The sequence below is a fragment of the Hypanus sabinus genome, chromosome 8 (genome assembly GCF_030144855.1).
Source record: "Hypanus sabinus isolate sHypSab1 chromosome 8, sHypSab1.hap1, whole genome shotgun sequence".
Classification (NCBI taxonomy): Eukaryota; Metazoa; Chordata; class Chondrichthyes; order Myliobatiformes; family Dasyatidae; genus Hypanus; species Hypanus sabinus.
Window position 1 is genome coordinate 92,473,281 of NC_082713.1, and position 21,640 is coordinate 92,494,920.

The 21,640-nt window shown below is 41.8% G+C and overlaps 1 protein-coding gene across 4 annotated transcripts in view; it reads right to left on the bottom strand.

Moving 5' to 3' along the window:
* brwd3 (bromodomain and WD repeat domain containing 3) overlaps positions 1–21,640 on the bottom strand; it is a 290,623-nt gene that overhangs the window by 44,267 nt on the left and 224,716 nt on the right. For 3 of the 4 annotated variants that reach the window (XM_059977491.1, XM_059977490.1, XM_059977489.1), the window contains exons 34-38: positions 18,112–18,159; positions 12,302–12,451; positions 7,449–7,601; positions 6,536–6,813; positions 5,245–5,336 (exon numbers count right to left, since the gene is read on the bottom strand). In XM_059977491.1, coding sequence (XP_059833474.1) covers positions 5,245–5,336; positions 6,536–6,813; positions 7,449–7,601; positions 12,302–12,451; positions 18,112–18,159 — 721 coding nt within the window. Of the gene's footprint in view, positions 1–5,244; positions 5,337–6,535; positions 6,814–7,448; positions 7,602–12,301; positions 12,452–18,111; positions 18,160–18,279; positions 18,361–21,640 lie in introns of those variants that run through there. The other variant, XM_059977492.1, reaches the window with a different exon arrangement.

A 21,640-nucleotide genomic window follows, 5' to 3' on the forward strand; every position in this document is an offset into this window, starting at 1 on the left:
GCAAGCAGGATTAAAGAGAGCCCCAAGGCATTCTACAACCATGTGAAGAGCATGAGGATAAGACGTGAGAGAATAAAACCAATCAAGTGTGACAGTGGAAAAGTGCGTATGGAACAGGAAGATATTGCAGAGGTACTTACTGAATATTTTGCTTCAGTATTCGTTATGGAAAAGGATCTTGGCAATTGCAGGGATGATTTGCAATGGATTGAAATTCTTGAGCATATAGACATTAAGTAAAAGGACGTGCTGGAGCTTTTGGAAAGCATCAAATTGGATCAGTCTCCGGGACCAGACGAGATGTATCCCAGGCTACTGTGGGAGGTGAGGGAGGAGATTGCTGAGCCTATGGTGATGATCTTTGCATCATCAATGGAGATGGGAGAGGTTCCAGAGGATTGGAAGGTTGCAGATGTTGTTCCCTTATTCAAGAAAGGGTGTAGAGATAGCCCAGGAAATTATACACCAGACAGTTTTACTTCAGTGGTTGGTAAGTTGATGGAAAAGATCCTGAGAGGCAGGATTTATGAATACTTGGAAAAGCATAATATGATTAGGAATAGTCAGCATGGTTTTGTCAAAGACAGGTCGTGCCTTAAGAGCCTGATTGAATTTTTTGAAGATGTGACTAAACACGTTGATGAAGCTAGAGCCATATGGCTCTATATGTCTAGAGTCTATATGGATTTCAGCTAGGCATTTTGATAATACAAGGCTTATTGGAAAGTAAGGAGGCATCGGATCCAAAGGGACATTGCTTTGTGGATCCAGAATTGGCTTGCCCACAGAAGGAAAAGAGTGGTTGTAGATGGGTCATATTCTGCATGGAGGTTGGTGACCAGTGGTATGCCTCAGGGATCTGTTCTGGGACCCCTTCTCTTTGTGATTTTTATAAATGACCTGGATGAGGAAGTGGAGGGATCGGTTAGTAAATTTGTTGATGACACAAAGTTTTGGAGTATTGTTGATAGTGTGGAGGGCTGTCAGAGACTACAACAGGACATCAATAGGATGCAAAACTGGGCTGAGAAGTGGCAACTGGAGTTCAACCCAGACAAGTGTGAGATGGTTCAGTTTGGTAGGTTAAATATGATGGAAGATATAGTATTCATGGTAAAACTCTTGGCAGTGTGGAGGATCAGAGGGATTTTGGGGTCTGAGTCGATAGGATAATCAAAGCTGCTGTGCAGGTTGACTCTGTGGTTGAGAAGACATATGGTGTATTGGCCTTCTTCAACTAAAGGACTGAGTTTAAGAGCCGAGAGGTAATGTTACAGCTATGTAGGACCCTGGCAGATCCCACTTGGAGTACTGTGCTCAGTTCTGGTCGACACTACAGGAAGGATGTGGAAACTATAGAATGGGTGCAGAGGAGATTTACAAGGATGTTGCCTGGATTGGGGAGCATGCCTTATGAGAATAGGTTGAGTGAACTTGGCCTTTTCTTCTTGAAGCAGTGGAGGATGAGAGGAGAACTAATGGAGGTGTATAAGATAAGAGGTATTGATTGTGTGGATAGTCAGAAGCTTTTTCCCAGGGCTGAAGTGGCTATCATGAGAAGGCATAGTTTTAAGGTGCTTGGGAGTAGGTACAAAGGAGATGTCAAGACTATGTTTTTTTTTACACAGAGACTGGTGAGTGCATGGAATGGGCTGCTGGTGGTGGCGATGGAGACTGGAACTATAGGGTCTTTTAAGAGACTCCTGGATAGGTACATGGAGCTTAGAAAAATAGATGATTATGGGTAACCCTAGGTAATTCTTAAAGTACATGTTCAATACAGCATTGTGGGCCGAAGGGCCTGTATTGTGCTGTAGGTTTTCTATATTTCTATTTAAATAGCTTCATCTGAGGCACCTTATCAAATGCTTTCTGAAAATCTGAGTAAATGACATCCAGTGCCTCTCCTTTGTCCACTCTGCTTGTTGCTTCCTTGAAGAACTCTTAACAGATTTGTCAGGCAAGATTTTCCTTTATAGAAACTATGCTGAATTTGATTTACTTTATTATTAGTCTCCACTTACCCCAAAACCACATCCTTAATAATGGACTCCAACTCTTTACCAGCTACTGAGGATGAGTTAACTGGCCTATAATCTCCTCTCTTTTGCCTTTCTCCTTTCTCAGTGTGTAGTGACAATTGCAATCTTCCAGGCCACTGGGACCATGCAGAATCAAATGGTTCTTGAAAGATCATATTCTGCTGATTGATCAAAGTATCACTGCATCTTTCACCATTTATAGACCATAGGTGCAGGAGTAGGCAATTCAGCCCTTCGAGCCAGCACCGCCATTCAATGTGATTATGGCTGATCATCCCGTTCCTGCCTTCTCCCCATATCCCTTGACTCTGCTATCTTTAAGAGCTTATCTAACTCTTTCTTGAAAGCATCCAGAGAACTGGCCTCCACTGCCTTCTGAGGCAGAGCATTCCGTAGATCCACAACTCTCTGGGTGAAAAAGTTTTTCGTCATCTCTGTTCTAAATGGCCTACCCTTTATTCTTAAACTGTGGCCTCTGGTTCTTGACTCCCCCAACATCGGGAACATGTTTCCTGCCTCTAGCGTGTCTAATCCCTTAATAATCTTAGATGTTTCAATCACATCCCCTCTCATCCTTCTAAATTCTACTGTATGCAAGCCCAGTCACTCCAATCTTTCAACATATGACAGTCCCACCATCCTGGGAATTAACTTCGTAAACCTACGCTGCACTCCCTCAATAGCAAGGAAGTCCTTCCTCAAATTTGGAGACCAAAACTGCATACAATACTCCAGGTGTGGTCTCACCAGGGCCCTGTACAACTGCAGAAGGACCTCTTTGCTCCTATACTCAACTCCCCTTGTTGTAAAGGCCAACATGCCATATGTTTCTTCACTGCCAGCTGTACCTGCATGCTTACTTTCAGTGACTGATGTACAAGAACACCTAGATCTCGTTGTACTTCCCCTTTTCCTAACTTGACACCATTCAGATAGTAATCTGCCTTCCTGTTCTTGCCACTAAAGTGGATAACCTCACATTTATCCACATTAATCTGCATCTGCCATGCATCTGCCCACTCACCCAACCCGTCCGTCAACCTGCATTCTCCTAACATCCTCCTCATATTTCATACTGCCACACAGCTTTGTGTCATCTGCAAATTTGCTAATGTTACTTTTAATCCCTTCATCTAAATCACTAATGTATATTGTAAATAGCAGCAGTCCCAGCACCAAGCCTTATAGTACCCCACCAGTCACTGCCTGCCATTCTGAAAAGGACCCATTAATCCCTACTCTTTGCTTCCTGGATATTACTGGATATGAGAGTTCCTGGACTTTAGTTCAATGATAATGGAGGAGGAGCAATAGGTTTTTAAGTCAAGGAACCTTGTATTATTAAATTGGCAGTGTTCCCATGTGTTTGCTGCCCTGACATACTGTGCATGCCCTGACATACTTCAATGAATTGTTTCTGGACTCATTTAGGCAAGTGGCGATTTTTACTTTGAGGGTGCTGGCATGTTTGAAATCAGATAATATGGAATACCCTGCTCTGCTAAAAGTCATTTACCATGGAATGTCCTGCTGATTTAGTCAAAATTAACTTTCTGATCAATAATAATCTCCAAGATATTGATGGTGGTAAATGTTACACCAGTAGTTATCCAAGTCTGGATACCGTCCAGATTTGTTACAACACATTAATACTTTATACTGCATCGAGAAATTGAAGATCTGGCCTTGTGATAGAAAGCCCGTAGTGTTTTGTCTACCAAGCACCAAAATTGAGTGTCAATCTCACTTTACTTTGGAATCTAACTTAGATATTCGGGGTTGGACTAAAACTCTAGTTCAGCCCAGTCATGAACACATTTACACCTGATTTGTATTAAGCAGAAACTCAGGAGTAACAAAGAAACAATTCATGCTTAACAAGCAACACACACAAAATGCTGGTGGAATGCAACAGGCCAGGCAGCACCTATAGGAAGAAGCAATGTTGACGTTTCGGGCCGAGACCCTTCGTCAGGACTAACGTGTTGCTTGAATTTCCAGCATCTGCAGATTTCCTCATGTCATGCTTTACAACATCACTGAAGGCACTTCCCTTAGATACATAATACAGCACAGAAAGAGACCTTTCTGTCACGGTATTGCCGATAAGACAGCTATTATCTTTTTTTTGTGGGCAATTTCTCACATTGTTGGATGAACTGTAGCTGTATTGAAGGTTTCTATAGGAATAACTTGTTCTAATACCTGGACCTTCAGCAATGGAAATGTGATATCAGGGCCCACAGATGCTGCTATGTTCAAAATTTATTGAAAAATTTGTGTCAATCAAACTGCCTAAATATTGACTTATGTTATCAAGGAAAAGGCCAAAGAAGATCAGGTTCCTCCAGCTGTGACTTCTTCAGCCATACTCAATAGCTTCATGTCTAATTTGATCATCTCTTAATGTGACAGCAGAGTCCATGTCAAGTAGTCTGCCTAATTTTATTTTTCTTGCACATGTTAGTGCACTTTGAAATAACTGATTACTTTATCATTTAGGAGCAATTCAGAAGGAAGTTGAAAGTCAAACACAATGAATCATAGAACTAAAGAGTTGTTCAGCATGTAAACAGACACTTCGGTCCAACTTATTTGTGCCAACCAAGGTGCCCCCTGAGCTCATCCCTTTAGTGTGTATTTGGCCCAAATCAGAAAAGTATTGCAACATACGTTTTGCAGCTGCTCCACTTTTAATATTTAATGTAGTTCCCTGTACTATTACCCTCCAGCAAGTCACTAAGTTTCCTTAAACAGCAATTTCCAAACCTATATGTTCTACAAGACAAAAGAACAAGAGCAGAAGGGCAGGAACACCATTGCCATTCCCTCACTGTTGTTAATCAAAATCCCGGAATTTTCTCTATTACAGCATTTTGAGAATACCCGGAACTCGAGGACTGTAGCAGTTCAATAAGGCAGGGCACCATCAGCTTCTGAAGGTTATCTAGTGATGGGCAATGAAGTGCTGGCTCAGCCTGTGAAGCCCACATCCCTTGAATGAATGAAAAGAAATAAGACAGTCATGCAACATGGAAACAGGGCCTTTGGCCTACTAAATCCACACTGACCATCAACCAAATCCACACCGTAATAGAGTATTTGCACTAGTAACACTGATATAATGAACTTCTGGACTAGGAAAGTAATGATCATCCTCTGACTATAGCCATCTGTAAATCTGAACAACTTCCATTCTCACCTGGAGATGACCTTGATGAGATTGTTCTTACGAAACAAGATGGTGAAGCAGTCAGAATTATTTCAGGGGTGTTTGCTGCTTTGCGTTCTGGGCTAAAAGATACAACAAAAATTAGTAAATTCAACCAAATATTATAAATTTTGCTCCTCCTCCATTGTTATTGAGTGGAGTGGCATTTCTCCACTCTCCCCTCCCCATGAGAATATAGTGGAATGAAAAAGCTCGTTGAGTACATTAAGTGCTTTTGTGCACTAATGCATTAACCTCGCAAAATAAAACTAGAAATTTACCATTAACACACATGGATTTCTCCTCAGTTCATTGATACGAAAACTGTCCTAGAAAAGAATTTCACTAATGAAATTATTGTTACTCTTCAGTTTCCCACACATATACCTAAAACTTGCAAGTTTTTACATATATTTACAAACAGCCATAAACCATATATGGGCCAAATGACAACATTCTAATTTTAGTCACAGCTTTGAAACTGCTGTCCTGGAAAAAATATAATCAATGGTTTTGAATTTCCTTTGCATTGCACAGTTTAGTTCCATGTCATTTCCATTTGAATTTTATCAAAATAAAATCTGGACAATCCAAACTTAAATTATTGTCTTTTTTTTAAAAAAAGGATCCCCCATGCAAATTCATAGCATCTCAGAATTAGCTTTTCCAATAGTAGAATTCCTAAAACTGGGAAACATGTAAACAATTAGAAGCATAAGCACATATTCCATTACGTCTTTTGCTTCAAGTAAGATTGTTTTTCTGCAAATGCAAATAAGCATTTACATCCAAAGGATATTCATCCAATTAACACAGAGAATTATTTTTAAAAGCCAACTTTTTTTCTTTCTGACATATCCAATAAACAGTTAACCAATTAACTGAGAAACAAGCATGGATTCCACATCACTGTAACGTAAGTGAAGGCCCGAAGGGCTTTGGCACTGAACCAGACCAAGAGAACATTCACTGGGCAAGAGGAGGAATCTATATCTCTGTAATAGATATGCTATGCTATGCTTCAAATGCTTGCCTGAAACAAACAATACAGTAATGGTTGAGTTTTATATACTACTTCCAAAATTCAATTCCATTGAATTCATTTCTGCCTCTCTGGTTTCCTTCTCTCAATAAGCAAACTTTCATAGAAATGCCACTGTGCTGTGAAAAACAGCAAAAAGCATACGTACTTTTTCAGTGTTTATACCACCTATATTCTTTTCTCATCATATACACCCAAGTTTTTCCAACAAAAATTCAAGATAAATGTTTATAGTTTTACCTGGATGCGTGGCTACTGGACCGAGAATTGCTTCTGGACCGAGAACTGCTTCTGCTACTAGACTGGGATGAGCTCTTGCTGCTAGACTGAGAACTGCCCTTATTGCTGGACCGAGAACTACTACTGCTGCTGCTGCTGCTGCTGCTTTTGAATCTTTTCCGATACTTTTGTCTTGGTCTGCTGTTCTTTTGGCACTTCAAGGCAAGCTTGTAGTCAGAGATGATTTTTTGAATTTGTGTTTCAAATAAGGCAGATAACCTGAGCGTCATGCTGTATATCTGCAACAACAATTGCACTGTTAAGTATTTCACACCACAGTCAAAAATATGACAAGCTTGTATTCTTGCCACTAAATTCAACCATCCCATTATTTTCAAACATTCAAGTTTCATTAGACCATTAGCAGTAATTGTACTGATATTACATTTTCTCTATCAATGCTGCACTAGGCCAAGTTTGTGGAAGTGGTAAAGATCAATATTAAGGCAGATATTTCAATTTGAAACAAAGTACTAGGATAAAAAAAACTCAATTTGATCTATACGTTCAAAATCACTGAAAACTTACTTGATTTATATGGTGTGAAATATCTGAGAAGAACTTTCTGAACAAAATATCATTAAGAATATATTCAATATATTATGTTAGCATAAAGTGACATTCTCTTCACAATCAACTTATCACCCAATATGAAAATTGTATGCTAACTGATCTCCCTATGAAGAACAGATCAACAGTAAGTCCTGATGCAGGATTTTGACCTGAAAACATGACAATTACTCCCCCACCCCACCTACCATCCTCCATGCTTCCCCTCACCCCCCCCCCCAACACAGATGCTGCTCAGATTGCAAAGTTCCTCCAACAAATGGTTGGTAGGTCAAAAGTTTCCAAAACAAAGTACTCCTTTTACCCTTGATTTTTTGTTCGGTGTGTAAGCTTTGGCATTGCTGAATATTAATCGAACGTCCTTGCAAAACTCCAGAGGAGTTTCATAATTCTCCCCTTCAAGGGTTTCTTTTACTGTGTTAAAGTCCATTGGAGTGTCTATGATATCCTTGTAGTCCTACAAAGGAAATCAGAAGCATAAGCACATATGCCAGCTGAAAGATGCTTGTTTTCATCAAATAAAAAAATCCCTAATTACTATTATTTTCATTTTAACCTGTAGAGTTCCATGTATTATTAAACTCGTTTTACTCCAGGGGTAGGTAAATTTCAAGAACACATTTACTGCAAGTTAATTCTTATAAAATGTACACATTTGTACAATTGTACATGTGCATCTTTGCACTATGACAATGGCATCAGCTGATATCGGGAAAGATAGCATGGCTTTGTGCAAGAAAGTTGATTGAGTTTTGCTGAGTTGAGAGATAGCTGATTAGCGTAAGGCAGTGGATGTTGTCTAAATGTACTTGAGGAAAGCTTCCAACAATGTTCCTCACAGTAGGCTGATCTGGAGGACTGAAGACACGTAGGGTCCATGGAGACTTAGTTTATTGAATTCAAAAGTAGCTTGGCCATTGAAGGCAAAATTGTGGTGAAGAGGTGTTATTCTCAATGTTGGTCTGTGATTAATGGCATTCAGCAAGCATTGGTGCTGATATCCCTGTTGTTTGTAAAGTATATACAACTGATTTTTATAAAAATGTAGGTGGGCTGATGTAGTAAATTTGCAGATGGCATGTAATTGGTAGAGTTGTGAATAGTGAGAAAAGTTGCAAAGGATTCATTGGGGTACAGATCAGCTGGAAACCCTGCCAGAAGAACTGTTTCAACCCATACAAGATAAGGAATCAGGCAATGGAAGATGAAACATAAAAGGATCCTTAGAAATACTGATGTCCAGATGGAGCTTGAGGTGTGTCCATGCACTCCCAATGGCAGTAAGGAAGGCATACAGCTTAGTTACCTTCATCAGTTAGGCTGTTGTGTATAAAAGAAAGGAAGTCATGTTGTATCTGTGTAAAACTCTGGTTAGACAATATCTGGAATATTCTGTGATCTGGTCACCACACTACAGGAAAGACATGGAGGAATTGGAGAAGTTACAGATGAGGCTCACCAAGATGTTATTTGGTTAGAGAACATTAAATATTAAGGTGAAGTTGCTGGAGCATTGGAGGCTGAAGGGGGACCCTAATAGGAATACAATGGATTCTGCTTAATTGGACCATCGGTTAATTGGGGCAGCTATTATTTGGGACAATTAAAAGGACAAACCAAATAGAGAAAATAGACATGATTCCCTCTATTCATTATGCTGCCTATTTGGAACAGAAGACTATTGCTAAACAGTCTCTAACTTGTGTCAGTTCTGTTCACTTGAGTGGACATTAGACCCTACATCATGCTTATAGTCAGAAAAATATTACACAGAGACAGGCCCTCCAGACTATCTAGTCTGTGCTGAAACATTTAAACTGCCTTGTCCCATCGACCTGCACTGAGACCATAGCCCTCCATACCATTATCATCCAGGTATCCATCCAAACTTCTCTTCAATGTTGAAATGGAGCTTGCATGCACCACTTTCACTGGCAGCTCATTCCACTTGCACACAACCCTCTGAGTAAAGATGTTAACCCTCACTCCCTTTAAACTTTTCACCTTTCACCCTTGACCTTTCACCATGACCTCTAGTTGTAGTGCCACCCAACCTCAGGGGAAAGAGCCTGCTTACATTTCCCTATCTCTACCCCGCTATCAAATCTCCTCACAGTCTTCTATGTTCCAAGGAATAAAGTCCTAACCTATTCAATCATTCCTTACAACTCATCCTTATAAATTTTCTCTATACACCTTCAGCTTTATTTACATTTTTCCTGTAAGTAGGTGACTAAAACTGCACACTATAGAGTGAAGTTTTTAAGTTGTGTCAGTTGTGACTGTTTTCAAAAAGCAGTGATCTTTGTCACTGGTAATTGGTGAGAAGTAAGTAGTCAGACAATTCAGAATTTTTTTGCTCAGTGTCATTTCACACATTTAGACTTGGAAATGTCAGAAATTCATTAGATATGACTGAATGAACAGTTCTTAAATAGCAAACAAGAAAAATCTGCAGATGTTGGAAATCCAAGCAGCACACACACAATGCTGGAGGAACTCAGCAGGTCAGGCAACATCTATGGAAAAGAATACACAGTCGATGTTATGAGCTAACACTCTTCAGCAGGACCATCAGTTGTGTGTGCTTGTGTAATGTTATCCATTTGGGCCAATGGATGTAGATTCAAAAAGCAGCGATGTTTGATCATTTTATTTGTTTATTCTGACTTTAAGTGGGAAGGGAATAAAGATAGTTTGGTATCTGCACAAGGTACCTGCGCTGATTTTGTTCTTTCAGTTACAAGGGCACGGCAGCAATGATTTCTTTTGAATTGAATTGAATTGACTATTTCTTACAAATCCTTCGCATATATGAGTAAAAATCTTTATGTTATGTTTCCATCTAAATGTGCAATGTGCAATCATAGTAATTTATAATAAACAGAACAGACAATGTAATGTAGAGTACACTCAAGTAAACATGAGATTAACAGTCTGATGACCTGGTGGAAGAAGCTGTCCTGGAGCGTGTTGATCCTGGCTTTTAAGCTGCAGTACCGTTTCCCGGATGGTAACAGCTGGAACAGATTGTGGTTGAGATGGTCTGGGTCTCCAATGATCCTAAGGACCCTTTTTACACACCTGTCCTTGTAAATGTCCTGAATCAATACTATTAGGAACTAATAGAAAGCCTTAAGATACTCATAGTCTTGGTGTTCTGATTTGTTCTGTATATTATTTATAATAAATCCACAATTTGTTACTCAGTTAAACAGCAGTTTGTCTTTGATATGCCTTTTAATTATTTCCATGAAACTTCAGCTAATTGGGCAGCTGCTTAATTGGGCCAAAATGTCCCGATATGTCCTAATTAACCAAAATCCACTGTATATAAAATTATGCGAGGAATTGAGGATTTGGCCAGGCCTTATTTGGAGTATTGTGAGCAGGTTTGGGACCCATATCTAAGAAATTATGCGTTGGCATTGGAGAAGGTCCCAAAGAAACTTTGCAGAGAGTTTGATAGCTCTTGGCCTGTATTTGGTAGAGTTTTGAAGAATAGGGGAAGGGGAGATCTCATTGAAAACAACTGAATGTTGAAAGCCCCAGACAGAGAGGACATTTGAGTCTGTGGTAAAGAAGGCAAATGCAATATTGGCATTTATTTTAAGGGGAATAGAACATAAGAGCAAGGATACAATGCTAAGCCTTTAAAAGAAATTAGTCAGGCATCACTTAAGAGTATTGTCAACAGTTTTGGGTCCCGTATCTCAGAAAGCATGCTTTGTCATTGAAGAGAGTTCAGAGGAGGTTTACAAGGATGATTCCAGGAATGAAGGAGTTAACTGACTGGAATTTAGAAGAATGTGGAGGGATCTCATCAAAACCTACCAAATGTTGAAAGGACTAGATAAGGTGGATGTGGAGAGGATGTTTCCTATGGTGGGAGCATAGCCTCAAAATTGAGGGGTGTCCTTTTAGAATGGAGGAAAGGAGGAATCTTTTTTAGCCAGAGAGTGGTGAATCGATGGAATGCTCTGCCACAGACTGCAGTGGAGGCCAAGTCTATGGGTATATGTAAGGTGGAAGTTGATTATTTCCAGATCAGTTAGGATATCAGAGGTTATGGCAAGAAGCCAGGTGTATGGGGTTGAGTGGGATCCAGAATGGCAGAGTGGACTCGATGGGCTCAATGGCCTAAACTGGTGGTTGGTGGGTTTCTTGATTAGTAAGGGCGTCAAAGGTTACAGGGAGAAGGCAGAAGAATGGGGTTGCAAGGGAAAATAAATCACCCTTGATGGAATGGCAGAACAGACTCAATAGACCAAACTACCTAATTCTGCTCCTATGTCTGATAGAATACACCAGTAGACTTTCCTCAGAATAGAAATGTCAAATACAAGAGGGCATAGCTTTGAAGTGAAAGGGCATAGCTGAAAAGAGATTTATGAGGCAAAGTTTCATTTTACCCAAAAAGTGATGGGTGCTTGGAATGTGCTGTCAAAGGAAGTGGTGGAAGCAGATACAAAAGCAAGGTTTAAGAGGGATTTAAATAGACATGAACAGGCAGGAAAAGAAGGGTTATAGGTGATGCGCAGACAGATGGGATTAGATTGGACTGGCATCATGGTCTATACCTGTTCCTGTTCTGTACTTCTCTATGTTCTTTGCTCCAGATGCAGAAATGCCATAAATACAACCTGAATCTGGACTCAAACTATAATCAAAATTAAAGTAATAAGGCTCCATTGCATAGAATTTCCTTCCAGTTTACTGTGGAAATTACCTTAGATTCTTAAATTCATTTTAGGTAAATAGGTTTAACACTGATATGAATTAGAGTGAATACTTCATACAAACATCTATGTACCCATCCAAATAAGTAATTGCTGGCAACTTCAGCTGTCATGAACATTTTTTTTACTTCAATCTGCATCACTACTTTTTAAATCTGCTATTGCATTTGACCCATTAATTTGGCTGAGATTAATTAACTAACTAGAATTTTGCCAAGTAACATTTTGTTTCTTTAATTAAACTTAACAGTAAAAATTAAAATCACATTAACAAGTCCACATAGATCATAAGAAGCAGGTTTAAAAAGTGCACTGCTCTGCAAAGGAAAGGGTTATTACACCCTGAATTTGTGGTTATCCTGCTGATTGATGAATTACAGTAATACCAAAATAAGCTTAAAATCAGTGTACAACATACAGGATATGCGAAGAGGTCCACTGGCTGTCTAAAAGGTTCAGAATCTTCACACTGAAATACAAGATTCAGAAACTCCCTACACTGTTCCTTCCAAGCATTCATGTCAATGTTTAATGGTGATCTTCTATTCAATTGCCTTGGGAGCCGACACTGTTAAAAAAAATCAATTAAAAACAATTATTTTGAGCAGGGGAAAATGCTGGCATTGAATTATTATATTTAAATAGGACGCAAGATGTTGTATTTGAATGTGCATCATCTTGGGAAAAGGATGGTGCAGAAAATGAAGAAAAATCAGCCACACAAGTTGCAAGTTTTAGAGAGTGAATACGTTACTCTTCATTCCAAGCCTAATGCCACAATGCTATAGGTCTCAAACACTCAACCATTCCCTCAAGCAGATTAATGAATTACCCCAGAGCTTAAGAGTACAGTAGATTCTGGTTAATTGGGTCATTGGTTAATCGGGGCAGCCACTTATTTGCGACAACTCTTACAAAAAAAAACTAATCTAGAAAAATAGTTGGAATTCCCTTCCTTTATTTGGGACACTTTGCCACTTAATTGGGACAGGAGACTGTTGGTGACCAGTTTCTAACTAGTGACAGTCGTGCACTTGCATGGCTTAGAGCAAACAGTTTTTAAAATAGCATCAGTTGTATGTACCTGTGTTCAGAAAATTACTGATTTTTATCACTGATAGTTGGCAAGAAATACATAGTAAGACAACTTAGAATTGTTTTGCTCACTGCAGTTTCAGGCATTCAGGCTGGAGATGCCAGAAATGGCTGTGAGTGAAAATGAAATGATTTCACTACTTCAAAAAGTTAGCAACTATGAAAAAGTTGAAGGTATCAACAATCATCTTGAGGAATGTGCAATTATCAAAAACATTGAATGAAGGCAGTCCATTATCTACACTAGTTGTCCACACCAATTTTGTTCATTTACAGTCAATCAAAAAAATGTGGCAATTTACATTGGATGAATTCCTCCATCAATAACTATTAGAAACAAATACAAATTTTACAGTACAGATAGTCCCTGAGTTACAAATGTCCAACTTACGAACAACTCGTACTTACGAACCAAGGAAGGAGAATGCTGTCTGCCATTTTAAGTCTTTGCTGTTAACACTGTGTTCAGAGTGTAACTTTGTAATTGGCTTAAATTTTTCTTAGTGTACAGTGTCCTGTGTATGTTACTCAAAATGGCTTCTTTTGTCTGATAGGAATGCTTCTTTGTCTGATAAGTGTTTCTCTCACAGTTGTTTAGCTTTAGACTTGCTGATATGGGGATTGTATTCATTTGTTAATCAATGGGGAATGTTATTTTGTCTTGTGAGGCTGGGAACTTGGGGGGGGGGGTTTCGCGGTCTTTTCGGAAGAGTCGGGAGGAAGACGCCGAGGAAGGTGGACTTACGCTGCACTGTTTGGTTGACCACCGGGGGGTGGTCCCAGGTGCGAAGACGTGGAGGTCGGAGGCAAGTGACGAGGGGTCGAATGGTTTGATGGTTGAGCTCCAACGACGTGCACTAAACTGACTGAACTTTGATAAGTTGGCGCCTTTTGCTTTTTTCTTTTCTTTCATATATATTGTATTGCCTAGTACTCTTTTAGTTTTAGTAAACTCTTTAAAGTGTATTTCATAATGGTATCTGGTGTGAATTTGATACTGTGTGCGAGCGCAAGGCATAAACTTGTTTCTCACAGCACCTGCATGTACGGGAGGTGGGGTTGGTGTGTGGCTGAATCTCCTTTTCCCCTAGACATATACCAGCCTGTTGGTTAAGTGTTACATTTGTGGGGTGCTCGTCCCGGGATTGGATTGTCAGGGGCTGTGGAATCGCGCAGGCAGCAGTGCGGAGATGGACAGAGATAAGATTGTTAGCTGGTGCGAGTTGGAAGATGTACCGGTGCAGTATGCCTGTGTAGTGAGCGGGGTGGATTTTCGCATTTCGGGGGACGCGTTAGTGTGGGGCTTAAGTTTGGTAAAAGGTATTGGGCAGGTAGAATCAGTAGCTAGACGGTGTAGTAAAGAGGTGGAGTCTAGCTGGGTGTTGGTTCGTAAGAGTGCTAACGTCGGGAGCGGGGGGAGCAGGAGAAGGACGAGGAGTGGGAGAGTGTCCCTGCCCCTGGAGTGAAGGTGATGTGTCAGTTTGCTATCACCGTGAAGGCCGAGGGAAGAGGGAGGCTGGAACGAGCCGTGGACCATTTGAGGGTTTTTGACGACGCCATACCCCAAGCCTACTGTGACCTGACCGCACTGCGGACTAAACAGTTGCCGGAACTGAGTCCGGGGGAAGTGGCAGCTGCTCAGCAAAATAACCCAGGTCTTGGCACTGTGTGGAGAGCGGTAGAGAAGGGGGATGTGGCGTTGGCCGAGAAGGCGAAACTCCCTTCCATGCCTCTGTTATTGAAGGAGTGGTCTTGGTTAAAGTTAAAGAACCAAATCTTGTACCGGGTAACGGCGCCTCTGGACCAACCCCGCCGTTGGCAACTGGTCCTGCCGGAGGAGTATCAGCAGACTGTACTCCAGGCCTTACATGATTCTGGACACTTGGGGGTGGAAAAGACCTATGGATTACTCAAAGACCGGTTCTACTGGCCCCGGATGAGGGGGGAAGTCGAAGAATACTGTAGGGGATGCAGTCGTTGCATCCGGAGGAAGACCCTGCCAGCGTCGGTGGCTCCACTGTCGCACTTGCAGAGTGCGGGACCTCTGGACTTGGTATGTATGGATTTTCTGTCGATCGAGCCTGACACCAGCAACACCGCGAATGTCTTAGTCATCATCGATCATTACACTCGCTATGCTCAGGCATTTCCCACTAAGGATCAGAAGGTGACGACAGTGACGAAGGTGTTATGGGAGAAGTATTTTGTTCATTACGGCCTTCCCAGGCGAATCCATAGTGATCAGGGGCGGGACTTTGAGAGCCGCCTTATCCATGAATTACTGACTATGCTTGGGGTTGAGAAATCCAGGACTACCCCTTATCACCCACAGGGAGATCCTCAGCCAGAGAGGTTCAACAACACCCTAATGGACATGCTCAGGACACTGGAGATTGGGCAGAAAAGTAAGTGGAGTCGTCATATTGGACAATTGGCTCACTGTTACAATTGTACTCATAATGATGCTACAGGGTACTCGCCCTATTATCTGATGTTCGGGCGGGAAGCGAGGTTGCCCATTGACTTGTGTTTTGGGGTGGAGCCCTATCTAAAGTATGTGTCCGACATGAAAAGGAAGTTACAGCGGGCGTACGAGTTGGCCGAGGCGGCAGCTACCAAACAAAATCAAGAGGAATAAGATGTGGTATGACCAAAAGGTGAAATTTGCCCAATTATTGCCGGGCGACCGGGTCCTTTTACGGAATTTGGGACTCCCTGGTAAGCACAAGTTGGCAGATCGATGGCCGGCCAGCCCCTATGAAATAGAGAGCCAGATGCCGAATCTACCAGTTTACTAGGTGAAACCTGAGGATGGGAATGGGCCTATCAAGGTGCTCTATTGGAATCACCTGCTGCCCCTGGGCCAAGCGGTGTGGGTGGGCAAGGAGCCAGAGTGGGAGGTTGCGCCTAGTACAAGGACACTGCGAGGGCACAGAGCGAGGGAAGAGGCCGCTGCTGAAGAGCAGGGATGGGTCCTTAACCCGGGAATGGATACCGATTCGGAAGATGACGACTCAGATGAGTGGCCCCTATTCCCATTCGCTGGCGCTCCAGTACCAGAAGAGGAGGCTCCTGGCCTTTCCCATACTGAGTTGGGTTAGAGCAGGGAAGGTATTGAGGGTCAGATGGAGAGTCAGCCAGCGTTGGGGGGAGAGACGGTGGAACCCGAGCGTGAGCCGGAGGGATCTCAGGTGAGGGAGGACCCTCGTGAGGGAGAGGGTGAGGGTCTGTCAGGTAGACCTGGGGTGTCCGAGACAGTGGGTTCGCAGGTGAAGAGGGAGCCCAGTGAGGCAGAGGGGTCGGCAGAAGGGGTATGGAGATCTCAGAGAAGTAGGTGCTCCCTGGAGCGGTTGACATATGTGGTACCAGGAGAACCGAGTGTGATTTCTACTTCTCTGGGTAGTTATGTCTCTGATTTCTACACCTGGGTTGGGTTTTGTGTGTTGCAAGAAGCTTTGGGGAACTCTGCTAATGCCATGAGGGCATGACATTTGCTGGTGGGGGGAGAATGTACAATGTCCTGTGTATGTTACTCAAAATGGCTTCTTTGTCTGATAAGTGTTTCTCTCGCAGTTGTTTAGCTTTAGATTTGCTGATATGGGGATTGTATTCATTTGTTAACCAATGGGGAATGTTATTTTGTCTTGTGAGGCTGGGAACTTGGGGATGGGGGTTGGTTTTCGCGGTCTTTTCAGAAGAGTCGGGAGGAAGACGCCAAGGAAGGTGGACTTACACTGCACTGTTTGGTTGACCACCGGGGGTGGTCCCGGGTGTGAAGACGTGGAGGTCGGAGGCGAGCGACGAGGGGTCGAATGATTCGATGGTTGAGCTCCAACGATGTGCACTAAACTGACTGAACTTTGATAAGTTGGCGCCTTTTGCTTTTTTCTTTTCTTTCATATATATTGTATTGCCTAGTACTCTTTTAGTTTTAGTAAACTCTTTAAAGTGTATTTCATAACGGTATCTGGTGTGAATTTGATACTGTGTGCGGGCGCGAGGCATAAACTTGATTCTCACAGCACCTGCATGTACGGGAGGTGGGGTTGGTGTATGGCTGGATCTCCTTTTCCCCTAGACATATACCAGCCTGTTGGTTAAGTGTTACATTTGCAAGATTCATCCTGACCCCGCCCCCCCCCCTTTTCCGGTCAGCTGGAGGTACAGTGAGATCAGCGCTGGGCTCGAGAACTGAAGTTCCCGAGTTTGATCCAGTGACAGACCGCTGCCGAACACGCTCTCCATTCGTGCCAGGTTGATGTTGAGTTCGCAACACGACCTCATTAAAAAAAAAACACTGCCACCTCCAGTTTAAATTCCCACGCGGAATATTGTGGAGGATCAAATACCAAAACCCAGAACAGTCCCCACTTGTCCCATTTAATCCGTTTCAGTGCAGTGGACTTTAGGACCAGGGGAATTCAGTGCGGGGGTTCTTAGGACCCGGCGGAGCTTGGAAGTCGGGACCCGCTGCCCGCAGTGTTTCTGTTCCATTGACAGGAAATGACCACGATTGAAAATAAAGTGGAAATAATAAAACGTTTGGAAAAAGTTGAAATGTCAACGGTCATTGGAAAAGCGTTGGACTACAGTCGGTCAACGATCGGAAAAATTTTAAAGGATAAAGTGAGAATAATGGAGCGTGTGAAAGGCCCTGCCCTGATGAAAGCTACAATTATTCCTAAGCAACGCAGTGGCTTAATTATTGGAATTATCTTAAGTGTTTTATATGCATAAAAAGGTAAAATATATACTATATACTACGACCAACGTACAAATCCAACTTAAAGATGGACTCAGGAACAGAACTCGTTCGTAACCCGGGGATTGCCTGTACTGTAGATAATGTTTTAATTTGTTCCATATTTCATTTAATTACATAATTTGTTACTCAATTAAATGGTAGCTTGCCTGTTTTTTAAAATACCTTTTTAAACTATTTCCATGAAACTTTGGCTATTTGAGGCAGCCACTAAGTTCAGCCAAAATATACTAGACCCATTGTTCCAATAACTAGAATCCACTGTATTCTTATATAAGAAATACATAAACTTAGATGAATGAAAGACAGTCTAATAAAATAGTAAAATAATGCAAGGAAGTATTTTTTTAAACTTGCACTTGTACACTCACTATTGTGTCTGAGGAGGTCCCGGGAGCATCAGAATCCAACTCTGAAGCCTAATTTTATTTAAAAATAAATTAATAATCTAAATAACTCAAGGTTAACATTTTAATATTTCACAAATAAGTTTATTCAGGCATGTTTTGAAAACTATATTTATCACTTAACTGCAAGTAGCTGTATATGACTTGCTGCAGTCAAATAATGTGCAAAGTAACACACAAAATGCTGGAAAAACTCAGCAGGTCAAGCAGCATCTATGGAGAGGAATAAACAGTTGATGTTTCAGGCATACAGCTTTCATCAGGACCGGAAAGGAAGGGGCAACAAGCTAGATTAAGAAGTGAAGCAAGGAGAAAAGGTACAACTTGACAGTTGATAGGTGAAGGCAAGTGAGTGAGTAGAAGGATGGAGTGAGAAGCTGGGAGGTGATAGGTGAAAAAGATAAAGTGTTAGAAACATAGAAACAGAGAAAAACTACAGCACAATACAGGCCCTTCGGCCCACAATGCTGTGCCAAACATGTACTTAGTTTAGAAATTACCGAAGATTACCCATTGCCCTCTATTTTTCTAAGCTCCCTGTACCTATCCAGGAGTCTGTAAGAAGACCCTATCGGACTCTGTGTAAAAAACTTACCCGACATCTCCTCTGCACCTTAAAACTGTGCCCCCTCATGATAGCCATTTCAGCCCTGGGCAAAAGCCTGAATATTCACATGATCAATGCCTCTCATCATCTTATACACCTCTATAGGGTCATCTCTCATCCTCTCACTCTAAGGAGAAAAGGCCAAGTTCACTCAACATATTCTCATAGGATATGCTCCCCAAAACAGGCAATATCCTTGTAAGTCTATGCTGTACCTTTTCTATAGTTTCCACATCCTTCCTGTAGTAAGGTAACCAGAACTGTGCACAGTATTCCAAGTGGAGCCTGATCAGGGCCCTACATAGCTGTAACATTACCTCTCGGCTCTTAAACTCAATCTCATTATTGATGAAGGCCAATGCATTGTATGACTTCTTAACCACAGAGTCAACCTATGCAGCAGCTTTGAGTGTCCTATGATCCCTCTGATCTTCCACACTGCCAAGTATCTTCATTAATAGTATATTCTGCCATCATATTTGACTTACCAAAATGAACCATCTCACATTTATCTGAGTTGAACTCTATTTGCCACTTCTCAGCCCAGTTTTGCATTCTATCGATGTCTCACTGTAACCTCTGACAGCCCGCCACACTATCCACAACATCTCCAACCTTCCTGCCATCAGCAAACTTACTAACCTGTCTCTCCACTTCCTCATCCAGGTCATTTATAAAGATCACGAAGAGTAAGGGTCCCCAAACAAATCCCTGAGGCACACCACTGGTCACCGATCTCCATGCAGAATATGACCTGTCTACAACCACTCTTTGCCTTCTGTGGGCAAGCCAGTTCTGGATCCACAAAGCAACATCCCCCTGGATCCCATGCATCTTACTTTCTCAATAAGCCTTGCATGGAGTACCTTATCAAATGCCTTGCAAAAATCCATATACACTACATCGACTGCTCTACCTTCATCAATGTTTTTAGTCACATCCTCAAAAAATTCAATCAGGCTCGTAAAGCACGACTTGCCTATGACAAAGCCATGCTGACTACTCCTAATCATATTATGCCTCTCCAAATGTTGATAAATTCTGCCTCTCAGGATCTTTTCCATCAACTTACCAACACTCAGGTAAGACTCACTGGTTTATAATTTCCTGGGCCACCTCTACTGTTTCTTGAATAAGAGAACAACATCTGCAACCCTCTAATCTTCCAGAACCTCTCCCATCCACATTGATGATGCAAAGATCATTGTCAAAGGCTCAGCAATCTCCTCCCTCACCTCCCACAGTAGCCTGTGGTATATGGTGTCTGTTCCTAGAGACTTATCCAACTTTCCAAAAGCAACAGCACATCCTCTTTCTTAATGTCTATATGCTCAAGCTTTCCAGTCATCTCTACAATCACCAAGATCCTTTTCCATAGTGAATCCTGAAGCAAAGTATTGATTAAGCACCTCAGCTATCTCCTATGGTTCCACACACACTTTTCCACTGTTACACTTGATTGGTCCTATTGTCTCAAATCTTATCCTCTTGCTCTTCACATATTTGTAGAATGCCTTGGGGTTTTCTTTCATCCTGCTCGCCAAGGCCTTCTCATGGCCCCTTCTGGCTTTCCTAATTTCATTCCTAAGCTCCTTCCTGCTAGCCTTATAATCTTCTAGATCTCTATCATTGTTTTTTGAAATAGAGGACTATGGGCAACCCGAGGTAATTTCTAAAGTAAGTACACTTTTGACACAGCATTGTGGGCCCTAATCTATGTTTCTAATCTTTTGTAAGTTTTTCTTTTCTTCTTGACTAGATTTTCAACAACCTTTCTACACCACGGTTCCTATACCCTACCATCCTTTCCTTGTCTCATTGGAATGTACCTATGCAGAACACTAAGCAAATATTACTTGAACATTTGCCACATTTCTGCCATACATTTCCCTAAGAACATCTGTTCCCAATTTATGCTTCCAAGTTCCTGCCTGAAAGCTTCATATTTCCCCTTACTCCAATTAAACACTTTCCTAACTTGTCTGTTCCTGTGATCACCATCTCCAAAATGCCCTTCCACTGAGAGACCTGACACCAATTCCCAATTCAATTCCCAGTTCATTTCCCAATTCAAGTACAGCCTTTCCTCTTGTAGGCTTATCTACATATTGTGTCAGGAAGCCTTCCTGAACACACCTAACAAACTTCATCCCATCTAAACCTCTTGCTGTAGGAATATGCCAATCAATATTTGGGAAAGTAAAATCACCTGCCATGACAATCCTGTTATTATTACACCTTTCCAGAATCTGTCTTCCCATCTGCTCCTCAATGTCCCTGCTGCTACTGGGTGGTTTATAAAAACACCCAGAAGAGTTATTTCCTGTTTCTAACTTCTACTCATAGAGATTCCGTAGACAATCCCTCCATGAACTCTTCCTTCTCTGCAGCCATGATACTTTCTCTGGTCAGCAGTGCCACGCCCCCACCTCTTTTGCCTCCCTCGTCATTTCTGAAACATCTAAAGCCTAGCTAGAGTGCCCCTGAGCCATCCAAGTATTTGCACTGGCCACAACATCATAGCTCCAAGTACTGTTGAAGGAGGAGGAACCTCATAGGAGAGCAGAGTGGACAATGAGAGAAAGGGAGGGAGGAGTTATAGAGTCATGGAACAATATACTACAGAAATAGGCCCTTTGGTCCATCTAGTCCATGCCCAACCATTTAAACTACTCCCATCAACGTGCACCTGGATCACAGCCCTCCATACCACTGCCATGAATTTATCCAAACTTCTCTTGAACATTGAAATCGAGCTCCAATCTACCACCTGTACTGACAGCTCATATCACACTCTCACAATCCTCTGAGTGAAGAACTTTTTCTTTATGTTCCCCTTAAACTTTTCACTTATTACCCTTAACCCATGACCTCTAGTTGTAGTCC